General features: G+C 41.6%; 1 protein-coding gene across 8 annotated transcripts in view; it reads left to right on the top strand.

Annotated features, from left to right (window-relative positions):
- The window catches only part of NEDD4L (neural precursor cell expressed, developmentally down-regulated 4-like, E3 ubiquitin protein ligase), a 231878-nt gene that overhangs the window by 79456 nt on the left and 132874 nt on the right, over positions 1-19548 (top strand). For 7 of the 8 annotated variants that reach the window (XM_006764446.1, XM_006764444.2, XM_006764440.2 and 4 more), the window contains 2 exons: positions 16233-16314; positions 18806-18844. Coding sequence is in view for 3 of the 8 variants with exons in the window: in XM_006764444.2 (XP_006764507.1) it covers positions 16233-16314; positions 18806-18844 (121 nt within the window). In the remaining 5 variants the exon portion in view is untranslated. Of the gene's footprint in view, positions 1-16232; positions 16315-17376; positions 17447-18805; positions 18845-19548 lie in introns of those variants that run through there. The other variant, XM_015564417.1, reaches the window with a different exon arrangement.

The following is a 19548-nucleotide window of genomic DNA, read 5'->3' as shown; positions in this document are numbered from 1 at the left end:
AGGCAGGGCAGGGCAGGCCGGGGAGAGGGGCCTCAGGCAGTTGGGGGAGGCGGTTGGGGGGCCCAATTGGGCTCTATCTCTCCCTCTCCTTTCCTCTCTGAAATGAAGGAGAAATATATATATATTTATGGCCCAGTGCACCAATTCGTGCATGGGTGGGGTCCTGCTAGCCTGCCCCAACAGGGGCCAATTGGGGGCAGGGCTGGCCAGGGGGAGGGGCCATGGCTGGTCAGCCAGCTGGCCCCACCCCTGATCGGGATTCCGGTTGCTTGGCTTTTATATATATAGATGAGGTGTGGTAGCTGAGAATAGAGAGGGAAATAGTTGAGTTGTACCACTGACATAACACAAGTTTTGCCATTTGCCAAATGGAATTATGTTAGGTTCTGTGACCTCCAATATTTGAACTCTCATTTGTCTTTTTTTCCCAAGTCAAGATTTATTATAGCAGCCATGGAATCAAAAGCTTATAAATTGTTACTGTTTTGAGACTGTAAGATAAATAATGAGTGGCCGGGGTGAATGGGAACACATGCAAACAGGGCGTTTATGAGATGTAGTCCATATGCACGTCCTGAACTCTTAAACCAGCATCCCTGAGAACCAGCTATTGTGTCCTAGTTTCTCAGGTCGCAGGGCCCACAGTTCCTAGGGGCAGGGGACAGCCTTGGGATGTGGTCTAATATCCACTCCCAGGGACAACAGCAGCTCACCAGCTGCTCAAGCATAGCGTGCGCCTCCTCACCATTGGATGAGGTTAGCTGTTGGAGATCGTGACATCTGGTAATTTCCAGGTGTGGGTGGCAGAAACACAAAACACACCTGTGTATGTCTTACTGCATGCAACGTGCATGCGCTCAATTATGTTGCTATCCCACCCTTAATTGAGTAAATCAAGGCCAATATAAAAGAAGAAAAAAATCCTATCTTTGTCAAATGTGCAACTGTTACATTCTTGTGAAGGCTCGTCCCCTCCAATTGATGATTTCCCATTTCCTTCAAGTTGTTCAAAATCACTGTTTCAGAGAGGTACCTGGACCATCCGCTTCTAGAATCTTTGTCCACCCCCCAACATCAGTCTCTTTGCCAGCAGTATTTTTCTCTCTGTAGTATTTGTCATGTTCTAACACACTTATACTAATTTATTCTGTGTTGTTTGCCACCTGTCTCCCTTTGTTAGAGTGTCAACTCCACAAGGGTAGGGAATTTTCAATGATTTTTCCCTGTTGTATTTCAGGTGCCTAGACCAGTGCCTGAGACATATAGTAGGTGCTCAGTGAATATTAGTTGAATGAAGCAATGGGAGAGCAAGCCAGGCATCCGAGCTTTGGAGGGTCTACAAAGGGGAGCCTCTGTGTGGTCTTCCTGATCCTGACTTGCTCAGGGGGAGGCTGAGATTGCTTCTGAGTTCTTATTCCTTTTCAGCGAGTTGTCTATAGGTCGCCTGGTCCCATCTTTATGCCTTCGAAGGAGGGGATTGGCTGGGTGGCTCTCACCACATTGAGATGAAAGTCAAGTTGCTCGACTTTCTTCCATGCTTTTCTGAGTTGGAGTTAAGCCCCTGGTTTCTGTTGGTCCACAGGGAAAGGGCTCTGTGAGACTCCCTGCAAGATATTCATCGACCCGGCAAATGCATTACCCACTGTGGGCTTTTCCTACCTGATTGTCATGCTAGTTTTCAACATTCAGCATGCTGCCATTACATGCTCTCTAAGGATTGATTTAGCCTTAATCCTGATTAATTGCCTTTTGTTCAAACGCCCACAGAGCAGATTATCCTTCACTTTCAGCTTCTGCTCCAATCCTATTGGCTTTCTTTGTTTCAGTCTGGATGTGAGAAAAATAACCAAGAAATCACAAGTGAAGCTCTTCTATTTCTAGCCAATATACTCCTATCTTAGCAGGGCTGTAGTTGATAAGATGGGAGGTGGCCATTGCTCAGAATGTATGTTCCATGATATGGACAATGACATTTCCCAGTATCATTCCACTGTAGAGCTTGAGATTGGCCCTAGCCACCTCTTCCCCAGACCCCATGTGCCTGGCCTGCCCTCAGGCCGTCACAATACCCTGTAAAGCAATTACTTGGTGCAGACCTACTGTGTGACTGGAATGTCATATACACAAGTAACCAAGACATGGCTGTGTTTGCAAGAAGCTTCCAGATTGGTAGCAGAAATACACAGAGAAGTAAACAATCACTGTACTGATAGACTTCTGCCAACAGGAGTGGGGTTTTGGGGTTAGGAAGTCTTGTCAGAGACAGTGGAGTTCGCCGCAAAGGTTATGTGCAGGAAAGGTGGGTGCAGGTCATTTTCAGCAGAGGAAAAAACATGGTGTGCTCAGAGAAGTAAAAGTCCCCTTTGGCTTGATGTGTATGGCACATGGAAGGTGACATTGTAGGGGCAGGTAGGGGCCAGAGCCAGGCAGACTGTGTATGTCACAGTAGCCTGGACTTTATCTTTGAGGTTACAAGAACCAACTCGAAGTGGGTGATTCCCACGTGGTTGGTTTGGGTGATTGGGTTAATATTTGGCAGCGTTAACAAGATGTGGATTAGAGGAAGCTGGAGCTTTGGCAAAATTTATCCATGAGGTGCTTAATCATCAAGGTCGGGGTGGCCAGAGGTTCCCTAATTTGCCTGCCTGGTGCTCAAGCCTGAGGACCTCAAAAGTATAGACCATACAATACATGGAGTATAAATCTAGTTGGCAGTTAATAAGTGGTATTTGGCTGGAACACATTGTTGCCCCACACAAGCCATTTCATGCATTCAGATCATGTATGTCTGAGTCAGGTTGTTCAGTTATAAGGAGGCATGCTGCAGGCAGGCATGCTATCTGAACGTTAATTGTTGAGGTCTCAGACTGCTTTTTCAGTGTAGTAACTGGATATTACACCTGCAGAATGGGGACATGCACTTGCATGTTCACCTTGCTTGGGATAATCTAAACCATTTACTCCCTTAATGACCCAGTGAAGAGAGAGATCATGTCTCACTTTGTGGTACCACCTGCTACATCCACAAGTGGCATATATTTGTGGCACATAATTATGATCACTTGTTAATAGTATCTCAATCCATGTCAGCTGCACAAAAAATTGAGGTTAATTGCAACTAATGTTTTCTCAATCATCTGCTCGTATGAAGGACTTTTGAAGAGTTTCTTAGGTGTGTGAAAATTCACATCCATATTGAGGCTTATGCACCTTTATTTTGAAAGGAAGCCTTTCCAAGGTTGGGAAAAAAATCAATAACACTACAAAGGGGTCCAGAATTGTGAGAGCATGCAGGCTGGGCTGAGAGACCCCCCGACCCACACACACACACACACACACACACAAATTTTCATGCACCGGGCCTCTAGTATATTCATAAAACAGAATTATCTAAACAGTTGCATAACATTAATGCTTCGACACATGCCTTTAGGAGGTGGGCAGGAACAATGCCTTCTAATAAATAGAACCTACCTTAGGCTGTCTTGAGAAGCCCTTAGATCAACTGTTCTTAACCTGTGGGTCACGACCCCTTTGGCAGTCGAATGACCCTTTCACAGGGGTCACCTAAGCATCCTGCATATCAGATGTTTACATTATGATTCATAACAGTAGCAACATTACAGTTATGAAGTAGCAACAAAAATAATTTTATGGTTGGGTCACAACATGAGGAACTGTATTTAAAGGGCCAGAAGGTTGAGAACCATTGCCTTAGAGATAGTCAGTCTCATCTAACATGGTAACTTAAGGGTGGATTTTAAAAAATCTGAACGCAAAGAAAAAATCTCCAGTGTGCATCCAGTTTGGGGGACATGATAAGGAGCTGCAGTGTTTGCACCCGGTTGATTTCAGAGCAGGTCAACCAGGATTGTTTTGTGGGGTGGGGGGTTAATCCTCACCTCCTCATTCGAGGATATTTTTCCAATTGAATTTTTTTATTTTTATTTTTTTGAGAGAGAGAGAGAGAGAGTGGAAGGGAGGAGGAGAGACAGAGAGATAAACATTGATGCAATTGGTTACCTTTTGAACACACCCCGACTGGGGCCAGGGATTGAACCTGCAACCGAGGTACATACCCTTAACTGAAATCGAACCTGGGACCCTTCAGTCTGAGGGCTGACACTGTCCACAGAGCCAAACTGGCTAGGGCTCAACCAAGATTTTTAACACTGCTCAAGGCTTCCTTTCTTCTCGACAATATATGAGTCCAGGAAATCCAGTGTGAGTGTCTGCATGATTGAGGGGAAATGCATGCCCCACGACACTCCTCTCAATAGCATTGGGGCAGGGGGCATTATCATAATCTGGCCCTCCTTATATTGATTCTAGTTTTTTCTCCCTGTGATAATCCAATGAAACATAACTGTTTTTTTTCCTCTTTTAAAATTCAGTTTTTAAAAAGTCTTGTGGTGCTACAGAACAGAATTCAGCATAATGGGAAGGTCAAGTGTCCGGTGGTTTGTTTGCACGTTTAAAAGCCTTGAAGATAAAACTTGAAAAAAATTATTTCGCAAATTATTTTCTGAGAGTTAAGAGGATACTTGGTTTCCCTGAGGAATTCTAGGATTTCACCGGCGGCCCTTTGTGTTTTTGAGAGCAGTCTGAATGTGACCAGCAGGGTAGTATGAGGAATAAGGGCTGTTGTGCAACTTAGGACGAGTCCACAATCCCTTAACTGCATTTGGAAAAATCAGAAACCTTGAGAACTGAAAACATTTTGTAGGTTTGTAGAAAACCTCATAGCAACACCTGATCTGAATGGACTTGACAGAATTCCTGGTTTTAGGTAGAATACTTAATGTACATACACGTTATAGCACACATGTTAATATTTGAGTATGGGTCCCACCCCACGCCTCTCCTGGGAATGTTACATAATCATTGGAATAATCAGAACCTTCTTTCTACAATGAGAAAAAAGTCAGAGTTCTGTAACACATTTGGCTGGAGGGCTTCTGATAAGGACTGGTTTTAACAGAGTGCTAGTTTCTGAGGGCTGCCCTGATAAAGTACCACTAACTGGGTTGTCTCATAGTTCTGGAGGCTAGATGTCTGAAATCAAGGTGTCAGCAAGGCCATGCTCTCTCTGAGGGCTCTGGGGAAAACTCCTGTATCGCCTCTTCCTTTTCTGGTGATTGCTACGATTCTTAGCATCCTTCCCTTCGGCTTGTGGGCGCATCTGCCCAGTCACATGGCCCTTTCTCGCTCTGTCTTCACATCATCTTCCCGTGTGCATGTGTATTCCTGTGCCCAAATCTCTCCTCTTATAAGGATACAGCCACATTGGGTTAGGGCTCACCCTAATGACCTCATTTTAATTTGATGACCCCTGTAAAGACACCATTTACTTGTAGGTTACATTCTAAGATACTGGGGCCTATGACTTCAGTATATCTTTTTTATGAGGGAATGATTTAGCCCATATCACAGGGAATGGTCCCATATGAGCTCTTCTGTGGTTTTTTTGTTTGTGTGTTTGTTCAGGGCAGGGCCACTTCTGAGGCCTGCACCCTCAGTGCTTCCCTGGTGCCCTGGTGGCTGCATCGTTGAATGGGTCTCACTCTTCACTCTATGGAGCTGTCACATGTCACATTAATCCCACGGACGGGAGGAGTCCTTTTCCTCAGAGAACCTCACCTGTAAGAAGACAGATTCTTGCACTGAGAACTGGACTAGGGTTAGCTCCTGAGGTCCCTCTGGCATCACTGCCATTCCCACCCCTGAGAAGTCTAGAATGTTCCAACATATGTTAAACGGAGGATTGTATAGAAAGTACTTAGTGCGTTCTTGACACATAATAAATGCTCTTGGGTAGAGAGGGTGGAATTTTTTATGTGCAGAGGAAAAGTCTGACAGTACCCTCTTCTCTCCACCACTCTCCCATTTGCCCTGAAAATTGGCCCCGTGAGGCCTGCGCTCAGCATAGTTGTTGTTTAGTATCCTTCATAGTGTCACCCTCTGCTAGACCTTTGCCCCTGAGCACCCACAGGCCTCAACAACGTCCATCTCTGCGATACTGGGGGCACTGTCTACCTCCGTGAGCCGTCTTCAGTCCTCGCATCCCAGAGTGAGCAGTGAGGCTGAGATGACATGTGAGCTGTGCTCCAGGAACTGGCGGCTCTTCCTGAGTTAAACATCTGTGCCTCCCTGTTTAGTTAATAAAGGCTGAGTTCCCTACCTTAGAATTTGCCCTCTTTCCTAGTTCAGCACAGGTCGGTGTCAGTTCCACCGTGGTGTCAAGTTCAAAGTCCCTCTGCTTGGCCAGCGGTATTTCTTTCTGTCATAGGGCATGGGTGGGATTAGCCAAGGAATGGACTTCAGGGTTATAGGAGAGTGATGACTTTGGAAGTCTGTTCCTGCACGGGAATTTCGGTGTCATTCTGTCTGTGTGCCTGTTTTTTAAGACAATTGACTTTATAAATTGGGGGTGGAGGGAGCTAATTTATAAACAATGAAATGTAGTTAGGCGATTAAGAATGCATCTTTGAGTTTTTGTTTTGTGAAGTTCATGCTAGGTTGACTTTTGAAGTGTGAGGGAAGTGGATAGGTGAGCAGGTGTCGGTATCCACCAGAGTCAGGTCAGAACAAACCAGCCGCCTCAGAATTTCCCCCTTACCCTGTTTCCTTTAAAACTGAGTTCCTAACAGGCTCTTATTATTACAGGGTCCTTGTAACGTTACTCTCACTAGACAATAGTGTTGTTTTAAGTAGGCAAGAACTGGCTTGCCTTAACTCTTTTCCTTCCCTTCACCCCCATCAAAATAAATAGAAAATGGTGCTAACAGGTAAGTTATAGTTCTAGGTAGGCTTGTAGGTTGCCCTTCCTATGACCCCAGTAAGCACAGGCAATGTCAAGCAGCCAGAGTGAACCCACCAGGCAAGGCAAAGCCCCTGGCCTCCAGCAGACTTGAGGCTGTGCCCTCCTTCTACCCTCTCTGGAGTGATAGGCTAAGTGGGGGCAGAAGTGCTGAATGAATGAGCTCATTGTACTGGACCCTGGAGAAAGAGGAAAAGATGGAATCCTAGTGGTTCCCAAAGTGAGGTGTCCAGATGAACAAATTGTTGCAAATGCAGATTAGCGGCTCCTATCTCAGATCTGAATGGAAACTCTGGGGTTGGGGCTAAGTAATCTGTGTTTTAACCTTGCTCAACAGTAGAAAATTTAGAGGAAAAAATAACCACAAAGAAGAAAATAAACATAATTCATAAACTTATCTAGAAAGAACAACTATTAACTTTAGCTATGCTTTTTTAATTGCTTTCATATATTATACAGTTAGTCACATTTTTTAGATCCTGCTTATTCCTGAATATTATACCATGATTATTTTTCCCACTTAAAAATATTTGTTGAAAACATGATTTTAATGTTTTATGATATTCTAGTCCATGATTATACTATGATTTATGTAATCATTTCTCTATTGGTCTAGAGCAGGGGCGGGGAATGTCTGGCCCGAAGGCTGTATCATTTGGTCTGGCCCTGCCAAGACAACCACAGGTGGGACTCAAAATTAATAAATCTAGGAACTTTTTCCATAGCAACATAATTTTTAAGTTGATAATTTTGTATGGCCCATAAGTGATTTTATAAATATCCAAATGGCTCTTGGCAGGAAATAGGTTACCCACCCCTGGCCTAGATTTGTTGATCAAAGGCAACAACACTATGAATGTTTTTTATACATCCTGCCATCTGACTTTCCAGAAAACATGTAATAATTCATTTCAAGTAGTAGAGTATTAAAATATCTGCCTCTCTTTAGAAGGTGATAACTTTTTTGTGTCTTTGATAATGGTAGATGAAAATTTCAGTTTTGCCCTGACTGGTTTGGCTCAGTGGATAGAGCTTCGGCCTGCGGATTGAAAGGTCCCAGGTTCGATTCTGGTCAAGGGCATGTACCTTGGTTGCAGGCACATCCCCAGTAGGAGGTGTGCAAGAGGCAGCTGATCGATGTTTCTCTCTCATCGATGTTTCTAACTCTCTATCCCTCTCTCTTCCTCTCTGTGAAAAATCAATAAAATATATTTTTAAAAATTTTCAGTTTCAATATGATTGCATATATACATATGTTTTATTTCTTCTCTCATACTATCCAGGTAGTTTTTTCCTTATTTTGTGTTTTGTGTTATTTCTTTATCAGTAATTTGTGTAACACTGGCTATAATAGTAAAAGTGGAAAAGATTGAGGAAACCTACAAAACAGGTTTTTCAATGAAATTTTCTGGGTTAGGGAAGTCTCAGTGTGTCAAATACATCAGGTAGTCAAAATAAATTTGATCTCTGGTGCTATGTAACATTCTACATTACCCATGTAATAATGAGTAAAGACACAGTCCTTGTCCAGGCTGTCCCTATTGAGCAACTGCATTTACAGGAAGGAATTATTGCTTCTTTCAGATTATGGTTGAGTTGTTTCCTTAAAAGGAAAAAAAAAATGGTTGAAAAATGAAGCCCTATATTATTGTTCTTGTGATATCCAAGTATCTTGGAAGGACATCTTTAGAGCTTATGGTCAAGGCAGTGTCCTTCCAACTTGGCTGCAATCTGAACATAATCCACCTTGAATGCTTTGCCCAGTGGAGGCAACTTCTGCCTTTCTCCCCCTTCTCTCCTCCTCCTCCTCACTGTCCTGCCTTCTTTAAAATATGTGGATCTCAGCAAAGACTATTTAGTCTGATAATAATGAGTCAATAATAATTGCAAAAGGACTAGCCTTGACACATTCTGGTTTGTCATGGAACACCTCAGTGAGTCAGATGGAGAGGGTCAAGTATCACACCATTAACAACACATCAAGACGGACTGTCTTTGTTTGGTGTGTCCCCGGAGAGTGAGCAGTGAGCAGATCCGGAAAATGTTGCTTAATGGTGATGGAGGTGGAATGAGAACCCTCTCTGAATTCTTTAAACCTAGTTGAACATGGTTACAGGAGAAGATCTGACGTTGGGTGGTGGGCACACAATGTAATATACAGCTCTTGTAACATAGAAACCGACACCTGAAACCTGCATGTTCATGTTGACAGATGTCACCCCAATAAATTTAATAAAAAATGAAATAAACCTATTTGGAAATCAGTGTAAGCCTGTAGTCCTTCAGTGTCTATTAGAGATAACCAGAGGGTCTCAGAGAGGGGAAGCAGAATTCTGTGTTGAGAATAATTACAATTCTCTTTTTGCAAAATCAGGATGGGCTTTTGACCAAGGTCTTTTGGTGACTTCTCGTAAGAGAGCAGGTACTTGTGGCATTTTTGTTGAGCATCTTGGCATCTGTTAGACTTTTTAAGATTTCATTCCAGGTAACAGGACTTGTCTTCTAGCATTGAGTTCATGCAGGTTCTGGAGTGGCTCATGTGTCCAAGATAAGGTGATGTCACCATTCTATTTTTTCCCTCTCAGAAGTAATCTTTTGTGTACAGATGAGGTTTCTTGTTTGTGAGTGGGCAGCTTAAATTTCCTAGGTATCTTTTCCTCTGGACTTTATATACTTAGTGAAAACTACGCAGGAACCTAAGATCCTTCAGGACTTGGTTTGTGTTTTCTCACTCCCAACCTAGACATCGAGATTTGGAGGCCAATTCTAACTTTGAGACTTAGAGTTTAAATAACACTAAATCATTAAGATTTTGTGATGCCAGAGCATTAGTGTTAGGCCCTTGCAGACTTACATACAAACACATCACCACAGACATGGAACAAGAGATCCCAGAGCCCCTTATGTGAAGGCCTAATTTATTTAGAGAGCTCTGTAAAAGGACTTCAGTTATAAAAGCGAGGCTGTAAACAATGCCTTGGAATTCAGTCTGCCGGAATGGTAAGGGCTGCTTTGTCTGCGGTGCACCCTGCTCTTCTGTGGGTGATGTTGCCTGTGTAATAAGAGATTGAAGCACCAGTACCACTTCATAGCTTGAGACTGCACATAGTTATCCAGGCCTAAGAGCTGGAGGTTGGTGTGGGCTCCAACCTCTCCTCCTAACCTACTCACCATGCTTATTTGCCTACCCACTTCTTTTGAGTACACCTTTGGGTGTGCTCCCAATTCTTTCTTCTTGATCCTCACTGCCTCTGTTGAAATCTTTCTCACTCTTCAGTGCAAAAGTCTTCCCACTGGTCTCCCTGCCCACTGCTTCATTTCCCAGTAACCAGGCTGATCATGAGTCTTCCTATTTCAACAACCGCATGATGGTGATGATGGTGGTGGCAACTGTGGCTAACATTTATTGAGTGCTCACTACATGTCAGACAGTATTGTAATTTTAATCTTCCTACCAGCCTCCTTATAAAGGATGTCCTGCTATCCCCATTATGTAGATGGTGAAAGTTAGGCCCACAGGGACTTTAGAAGTTTTCCAGAAGCATACAGCCATTCGCAGGGGGAGCCAGGTTGAGCCCAAGGACAATGGCCTGCTCTTTAATTGCATATAAGCTCCTTGTGATTTGAGCTAGGGCTCCCTCTCCAGCTACCTTTTCTCCCCAAGTCCTGCAGCCTGTTACTGGGCCTTTGCCTATACTCTTCCCTCTGGAAAACTCTCACCCTGCTCTTGTCCCTCCTGTCTTGGCTTCAGAAACTCCTCTGGCAGGGGTGGGGGCCGGATGGCCCCGTGCATACGAATCACCTAGAACTCTTGGTAAATGAAGTTTTCCAGGTCTCAACCCAAAGATTGTGATCTAGCAGGCCTGGGGTGGAATCAGGTACCTGATGACAGGTGACTCAGGCGTGCGCAAGGTCAGGAGCGCAGCAGTGTTGTGTTCCAGGGTACATTCTTGGCTCACTGCCACAGTCATTGCTATACTTCTGTGTGCCCAATTCACATGGTGGCAGGACTGTCTTTTATTTTCCATGCTTGTCCCCTTGTCTGGAATATGGTAGGCACTCAGTAAAAAGACTATTGTTTGAATCCTAATATCAATTTGTTGTTTTCTTTTAAAGGCTGAAAAGAAAGAATGTGATGTCTAAGTAGGTACTATGCAGAGAAAAACAAAAGGTTTGCAAAATAGAATTTCTCTTCTTATTCACAAAGCATTGAGCTTCTTTGAGAGTAATGTTACTGTTTGCACTGAATTGTACTGGATACCAGCCACGGGGACAGTGCAGCTAGTTGCCAAGAGTGAATTCAGGTGAACTTTGTTGTAAATAAGGTGACTAGTTTGAGCATCTCCACTCAGATCCCCAGGAGGCTTCCACACAGTATGAGTAATGAGCAAGCAGGGAAAACCTAGTTTGCTGGGATTGGCGGCACCCAGTCTGTACTACGAGGTAATCGGTGGCAGATCAAATCAGCAATCACAGCAGAAGTGAGTGGTCAGAAGGGGAATGACAGAGATGTTCAAATGTCTTACAAGAGAAAAAAGACTAGAACCCCAGTTAGCATGGGTGTCATCAATAGGGCACATGTACTCTGTGTTTGGTGCTGAGCTGGGTGCTAAATTAGTACATTATTTTCTCTGATCCTTACAGTAACTCTCTGAGTTAGGAGTTGTCATTCCCATTTCATTCAAAGCATTCTGAAGTTAAGAGTGATAAAGGGACTGTCTGAAGGTCACTCAGAGGTTGGTGAAGCTGAGAGTTGAGACTCCAGTGGAAATGGTCAGGGTCTTCTTCCTGCCTGCTTCCCATTGCCTGCCTGTTTTGTTTTGTTATAAAAGTATTATGTATTAAAGATTAACAACAACAATCTTACAACAGTGCAAAAGGGAGTCACATGAAAACCAGAGCTCTCTATGCCTATGTCCTGTATCTGTAATAATAGGAGTTGCTGATGAGCTTCTTGTGTGTCTCCCTAAACGTTCTGAAGCTTTAGCAGGGGGAAGTCATCGCCAACATAGCTAACCATTGACCTCAGGACTTGGCTGACCTTTTGCAGCCAAGATAGGGGATATGTTGAGGATCTGTGAGGTATAGCTTCAGGGGCAGAGGGTTCTTCCAGAACTCGGGTGTTTATCAGAGGGCTCGTGTGGACTGGTGTGGAAAGTCCCTGGGAACTGAATTCTCCCTTTTACCACCCCTGCAGAGTATCGTGTTCAGAAACAAAGGCCATTGGGTCTTAAAACAGCATGCACGCATTTGAGAAGAAGCTGGTGGTGAGGTTCACTGACCCTTAGACTTGCCCCAGACACAAAAACACATCATTTTGTTTTTGCTTGTTGCTTAGGTGATTCGGTTTTCATTCCTAATAGGTAAGCTGATGAGACGCTGATAACATGTGTAGCGAAATATCAGCCTGGTGATGGTCAAGAGTAGTCTGTCATACTCAAAACTGTGGCTCTATGTCCTGATGGAGAAAACCTCTTGGTAGAGGGAAGGGTCTTATTCCTTCTTGCTCCTATATCTCTAGAAAGTTCTTTGTTTACCAGGATGGAGTGGGCTCTAGTTCTTATGAATGATGAGAAACAAGTTCGAATTGTTCTGAGATTCAGTATATTCTTTTCTTTTATTTTTATTGATTTCAGAGAGGAAAGGAAAGGGAGAGAGAGAAACATCAATGATGAGAATCATTGATTGGCTGCCTCCTGCACACCTCCTAATGGGGATTGAGCTCGCAACCTGGGCATGTGCCCTTGACCGGAATTGAACCTGGGACTCTTCAGTCTACAGGCCGACTCTCTATCCATTGAACCAAACCAGCTAGGGCAAGATTCAGTATATTCTAACTAAAAGGGACCATCCATTTCTATTGGTTTTAAAACTTTTTTATATTAAGTTCTAAAACTCTGTCCAAAAAAATTTCTGAAATGGAAGCCAAAAATATGAAACAAATTATGGTAGAATGGTAGTTATCCTGAGATAGTTATGTAGAACTGAGGTTCTGTAGTTTGAAAACCATGATTTAGTCCAACCCCCTTATTTAGAGATATGGAAATGAAGGTTCACAGCGCTAAAGTGACATGTCCAAGGTTACACAGCTAGTTATTTGGAGTGTTGACAAGATGATATCTGAATGTGTGGCCTTCCCCAAAAGTAGACACTTAACTCAGGCGTCTGGTTCCTTCTCCTACCACAGATAAGATAAAGAATGTATCATAATAGCAGTCTCATCTAAAATGTCTTCCAACATGGCAGAATACTAGAAGCTTCTGCCTCTAGACATTCCTTCCAGCCAGCCCTCTTGGTAGTCCAAGGTAGTGTGTGAGGCAAGGCTGTGTTCGTGCACTCAGGGAGCTAGATTCTGAAGCAAGCATGCTGTATCCCTCCCTTCCCGTCTCCCTTACTTACTGATTAACCTGCTTGATGTCTGTCTCATTTTCTCATCTGAAAATTGCCAACTTCATAATCTTGCAGTGAGGATCCAATAAGATACGCAAGTAAGTACCTCGCGTATGCCAGGCGAGGACTGGATCCTTTGTGGTGACTGGGTGCTGGGCTTTTGGTCATGGTGGTGCTGGTGCCAGTTGTGCTGATAGTTGCGGTAGAACTGATTCCTGTTCAGGCTGCTCTGACATCTTCCTGCTCATGTTCTAATTCCTGATGTCCTGAACCACATCTCAGCTTTGTGCTCCAGCTTTCACCTTGCTGAAACGGGAAGATGCAGTCATTTTCACTCAGCTGGGCTAAGTAGGGCTATGCATTGATGTCCATTTATGAGCTTTGTTGATTTCACCTTTTTTTGCCCCCCCAGCTCACTAGCACTTGTGTGTGCTCCTAGCAAAGTCCTTGGAATGTAGTCAATACTCGGTAAATATTTGTCAATGTGAATGGTACTGTTGTACCATCACCTGAGACCAGTCTGGGCAGCTCCCACCAGCACCACCCTTGAACTTGGGTCTTCCTGCCCTTTAACCAGCCCATCCTAGGCCCTGTGTTCCCACCCCTTGAACTTGTATCCTGCTCCCACACCTTGGTCTTTGGTTCTCTCTTCCAGGAGTTTCTTGGTTGATCTTCCAGGTAGACACTCCAGTCCCTACTTGTACCTGGATGAGCACGTCAGGACACACCCAGGCATGCTGTCCTTGTTACAGCTGAGGCCCACTGCCCCAGACATAGAGACCCCACTCTCACCCCCAGGTGCATGTGGCACTTGCTGTAAACTGTTCAGAGGACACAAAATGAGGTCAATGATTAGTAGAAGAATGTGGATGTTCTATTAAAGGGAATGCTTAGCTCTTTATTGCAGTTATATAATAGGCAGCAATCATGATAGCCGAGGGACATGAAAACACAATCAGCAGAGTTTATAGAGTTCTCTGTCATGTGGGCTTGTGTGTGTGTGCGCGCGCATGCACTTGCCTGTGAATGTACCTCCAAGGCATTCTGGGAACTTGTTCTTGAGAAAGAGATATCAGGACTGGTTCCTTTTTTTTTTTTTTTTTTTTTTTATAGCAATAGCTTGGTGGCTGGAAATAGAGTATTCGTTTCTATAGCTAAAAAAAATACTCTTTAAAAACCTTCTAAAACACTGGTTCTCAGTGTGGTTCCTGGATCCAAGAGCATTGGAATCACTGGGAATATGTCAGAAATACAAATTCTTGGGTCCCACCACAAATCTACTAGATCTTTAGATGTCTTTGGGGTTGAAGCTCAGCAATCTATATTTTAACTATCCCCTCTCCCAGGCACTTCTGATCTGCCCAAGTCTAAGGACCACATAGCCACTGACTCCTAAATCATCACCCCAAGACTGATTAGGAAAGTGCTCCTAGGGTCTTTAAACCTGGATTAGATCTATTTCCCGATTCATCTTTATTTAAGGCTGTAGGTGTCCACAAAAGAAAAAGTCGATGTCTGTATTAAAGAAGTGATGTTCTTGAATCAAGCCTTCCTCTAAACCAGAACCTTTAGAATACTGAGCAAATTCTTTTGCTTTTTTTTTTAAAGATGTGTTGTAGCTTACATTAAGATGTATTTTATGTATAATAAATACCATAATCAAGGCTATGTATATTTTTCCCCCCACTAACTTTTGATTTTTGTTTTTGGGATATTGAGCATAGTCCTGTTACTTCCAAACTTTACATTTTATCACACCTTTCTCTTTCCTTAAAGGATTTCATGGCATATTTGTTGAAGTATCAAATAAAAATCTATATAGTCTTAAGCATTTAACAATACTCTGTAATCTTTGGAAATGTCCTGGTAGTTGCAAAATAAGTGTTTATAGCCGCTAAAGGGTAATTCTCAAATAGGGTAGAAATAATTTATCAGCTATAGATAATTAGATGAGTGACCATGGGAGCCCTTTCTATGATTTTCAGGGTCTTGTGTGTGAAATGAGACCCTGGATCACAAATTCTTATAAAGTGATAGTTTGACTAGTTTTGAGTTATCCTAGGTTACCAAAATTAGAAAATATGAGTGGATTTATCACACCCTTAGTAGATAGATAGTTCACAGTAAGCAATCCTTTCAGTACACTTCTCAGTAAAAGTTTTCAATTTCCTAAGGAAGTAATAAAAACTCTGGGATTTGTAGTCAGGAAATCTGAAATTTAATCTTAGACTCTACTGAAATCTGTAAATTTAGGCAAATCTCCCTGACTTTCTGGGCCTTAGTTCTTTGTTTTTGAGTTTTTGTTTCTGTTTTAATTGTAAGATAATAGTTGTTGGTTTAGATCAGGGTTGGAACCTTTTTTCTGCCAAGGGCCATTTGGATATTTATAACATAATTCGTGGGCCATACAAAATTATCAACTTAAAAGTTAGCCTGCTATATTTGGTCAAACACTTAATTAACTCAGCCCTAATGCCTTGGCAGAGCCAAACAAAATGATTTCAAGGGGCTTATACAGCCCTCGGGCCAGACGTCAGGTTCCCTATCCCTGGTTTAGATAAACAATTTCTTTTCCTTCACTAAAAGAAAAATCAGTTGTACATAAATAGTGGAAATCAGAATATACTAGTAAATAAGACATGAACTAAATTTTCTAGCTAGATTGTGCTAATCTGAACACATTTTGTATGCTTTTTAATATTTTTTCTTGAAATTTGTTTAGGAAAAAAATGATGGCAGTTTAAATATTTTGAGTTAATAGGGAAGATTATCTTTAAAGTTAGAATCTGAGTTTTGTGATAGTTTTGCTTCTAAATAGACATCGACTCTCGTGGATAGAAACTTCTTTGTATATTTACTTAGGTGGTATGTTGAAAATGTTATTGCTTAGTTTGTGGAATTTACATAAGCTGGGTTATTAACTGATATTTGCATTTTCATTTAGGTTTTGGCTAATTTAATTTTTTAAATAATTGTTAAATGAAAAGTATAATCTGATTAAAACTTAAATATTTTCTTACAGTGATCCATACGTGAAACTTTCATTGTATGTAGCAGATGAGAATAGAGAACTTGCTTTGGTGCAGACAAAAACAATTAAAAAGGTAGGTGTCCATCCTAATTAAATTTCATTTAAGCCATAATTTAACCCAATTAGATTATGTATTTTGGGTCTGTAGTAGTTTATATTTTAAGATTAAGATGGAAATATTTTTATTTTAAGCATTTTCCAGTATTAAACCTATAAATTCAGTGTTAATCCAAAATATGTTTCTGGCTTTTCCTAAAATGACTGTACAAAACAGTATTCTTAAAATAAGTATTATTACAAGTAGCAATTTTTTCCCAGGAAAAGAATATAGCAAAACAAGATTGTTCTTGTTGGCTTATTATTTTTCATAAAGAAATTTAAAATAATTTAAAATACATTTAATGAAATAGAGTTGTGTGGGGAATTGGTAGGCACAAAGGGGGTGGTCTATCTTGAAACAAGAATTTCCAAAGAAGCAAAATACTTGCTTAGCTACATGAAAATAAAAAACATTAATAATAAAACTATGTTTATGTGCATATGTTTTACTTTTCTAAATTTCACACATATGATTTCATTAAAGATGTTTTCCTAATTGTATTTTAATTCATCTATCACCATGGAATATAATGTGAAATATTTGCTCCATATTTAGGACATTTGTTGAAGATGCTTTTTTAAAATCCAAAATGCTGTTATTCTTCATGCTTTGGTGTTATTTACACATTACTATTATTTTTTCCTTGCTACCTTTGGGTAGTTAGATAACACTGTGATAAGCATTTCCTGGAGAGTTGGATGTCTTTTTAAAAAAATGGTAACTCTCCTGCTATTGTGCAGACGCCTGGGCTCCATGACCAGGTCATTTTGTGTAAGGAACAGCAGCTGTAGCATGCCCTCCACCTGGCATCGGCCTGGCATTAAAAATGTTTTGATTAGTGGGGAGGATGCCTGCGAAGGATGGAGGCCATTGTTTGCTGTGCTGGGCGCTGTCACTGGTTTGGTTATCAGTGGAGAGAGAGGCCGCCTTGCAGGGAAGCAAGCCGAAGGCGGAGGGAGCAGAGAACCAGAGCCACCGAGGCGGTGATTTGCGATATTGAAATGTGTTTTCTTGAGAAGGGAGGCCCTCCTCCTCCCTCCGCTCCACGGTAGAGGTGCAGCTGCGTGGCTGGGGCTGCTCTGCCTGCTTGGCAGCCAGCCTCCTGGTTAGTATTACTGCGCTGTGTTCGCTGGGGTTTAAGAACTGCTTTCATTCTCCTCTCCGCCCGGCCTGGTGCCGGGGTCTTTCATGCTGTTTTGTGGTCTCACGTTGTTGTTGTTTTCTGCCCTTACCTGTACTCTGCTTCCTCCCCTCTACATTTCTATGAAGCTGGTCCCCAGGGCTGCTGCAGCCCATGGCACGCCTGGGCCTGCCCTGCCTCTCCCTGGCTGCCTGGCACCCATCTCCCCTCCCTCCTCCTCTCTTCCATCACCATCCTGTCTCCCATAACCATCCCCGCTCCATTCTTAGCTAAAAATATGAAATCCACTATTCAGGATTGGATTTACTGTTGAGTTGTGGGTGGGGAAAGTGCTGATTTTTAAAAATGCCAGTTCAGTGTTATACAAATTGTGTTTTTTATTTTTTATGGTGCATTGTGTTGTTGTTGTTGTTGTTATTTGCTTCTTTCTGCACTAGTATGTTAAAGGAAATCAGTTCATAAAAGAAAATATTCTGACTGCAGAGTATCTGTAGCCATGGGTGAGGTTGTGATTTCTCAGTCTCAAATTTTTACACATAATTTTTAAGACATGTATTTATTTAAGAGTGTTATGCATGTCCAAAATGCACAAATTATACATATATATATATATATATATATATATACACATATACACATACATACACACATACCCTGTGCTTAGGACAAAATATCCTTTCCATGTTCTGTGTGGTATATATTTAAATGGATTGATAGGGAGGTAGATGGAGAGAAAGATGGAAGAATAGGGAGAAGAATATTTTTAAACCTGTTATTTTGGGGGGAAATAATTTACTTCATGTTTATAACTGGCAGATATTTTTTCTTGTTATATGATATGATCATCAATATTGTTCCTAAAGAATGTTCTTATATAAGTATTTATATAAGTAGTGAGCACTTTCACCTTCCTACCACCTGCTTCACTTCTCTCCAAAACAGATTTTTGTAGCACACAGGTTGAGGGATGGGAACAAAATTTATCTCTTTCTGGATAGGGTAACTATATCAATTTTAATTTCTTAAAAGATATATTTCTATCTTCATGATGATGGCTTTTTACAGCTCCCCAATGTTATTCCTTCTAATTGATAGCTTGCAATTTATGTTTTTTTGGTCTATAAATTATCTGTGCCCCTCCTAGTTTGGTTTATAGAATATTCTCAAATAATTGCCTAAATGCTTCTTTTTGCCACTTTGAGACTTTCTCAGCTCTTTTTTAAATCAGAAAAATGGTTAAGCAAATATGTGGACTGTGTTGTACTACTAACTGCTGAAATTTCAAAGACTGTAAAAGGTATTACAAGATACTTTCTCTTCCAGACGCTGAACCCAAAATGGAATGAAGAATTTTATTTTAGAGTAAGTTTTTCATTTTTTTGGTAACACTTGTTATTGATAACTAGATTGATATATTATCCTAATAGATTCATATTGAATGAAAGCTGTTAAATTTTTATTGTGAAATTCCTTTCAGTATGAAAATGGGGTGGGTAGCCTCCTAATGTGCCCCAAATTTTCAAAGACTGTGACGAGTGGTAATGAAATCTGACTTGTTTTATTTGGAAATGTTTTAGGGAAATAAAAAGAAAGCTATCCAAATATATTTTAGCCTTTCTATTAAAAATTTTCTTTAAAAATAAGGCAAAATATCATTAAAACACTAGTTTACTTCTAGAGATATAGGTTATGAATTATTTTAGAGATAGGATAAAACAATAGAGGCAACATGATTAAAAAGAAGCCTAAATTTTATCAAGTATCTTCCAGTAATGAAGGAAAATTTTGTAATTCAAATATTTAGTGTGAGTGTATATGTGTAGTATAAAACTACCTCTGGAATTTAAATATCACCAAATTAGGTAAAATTTCCTTAACCTTTTATATTTAATTAGGGGCCCGGTGCACGAAATTCGTGCACTTGGTGTGTGTGTGTGGGGGCAGTGTCCCTCAGCCCAGCCTGCCCCCTCTCACATACTGGGAGCCCTCAGGCGTTGACCCCCATCACCCTCCATTCGCAGGATCAGCCCCTTGCCCAGGCCTGACGCCTCTGACAGAGGCGTCAG

The sequence above is a fragment of the Myotis davidii genome, unplaced genomic scaffold, assembly GCF_000327345.1.
Source record: "Myotis davidii unplaced genomic scaffold, ASM32734v1 scaffold38, whole genome shotgun sequence".
Classification (NCBI taxonomy): Eukaryota; Metazoa; Chordata; class Mammalia; order Chiroptera; family Vespertilionidae; genus Myotis; species Myotis davidii.
This window is presented reverse-complemented; position numbering and strand designations above follow the sequence as displayed.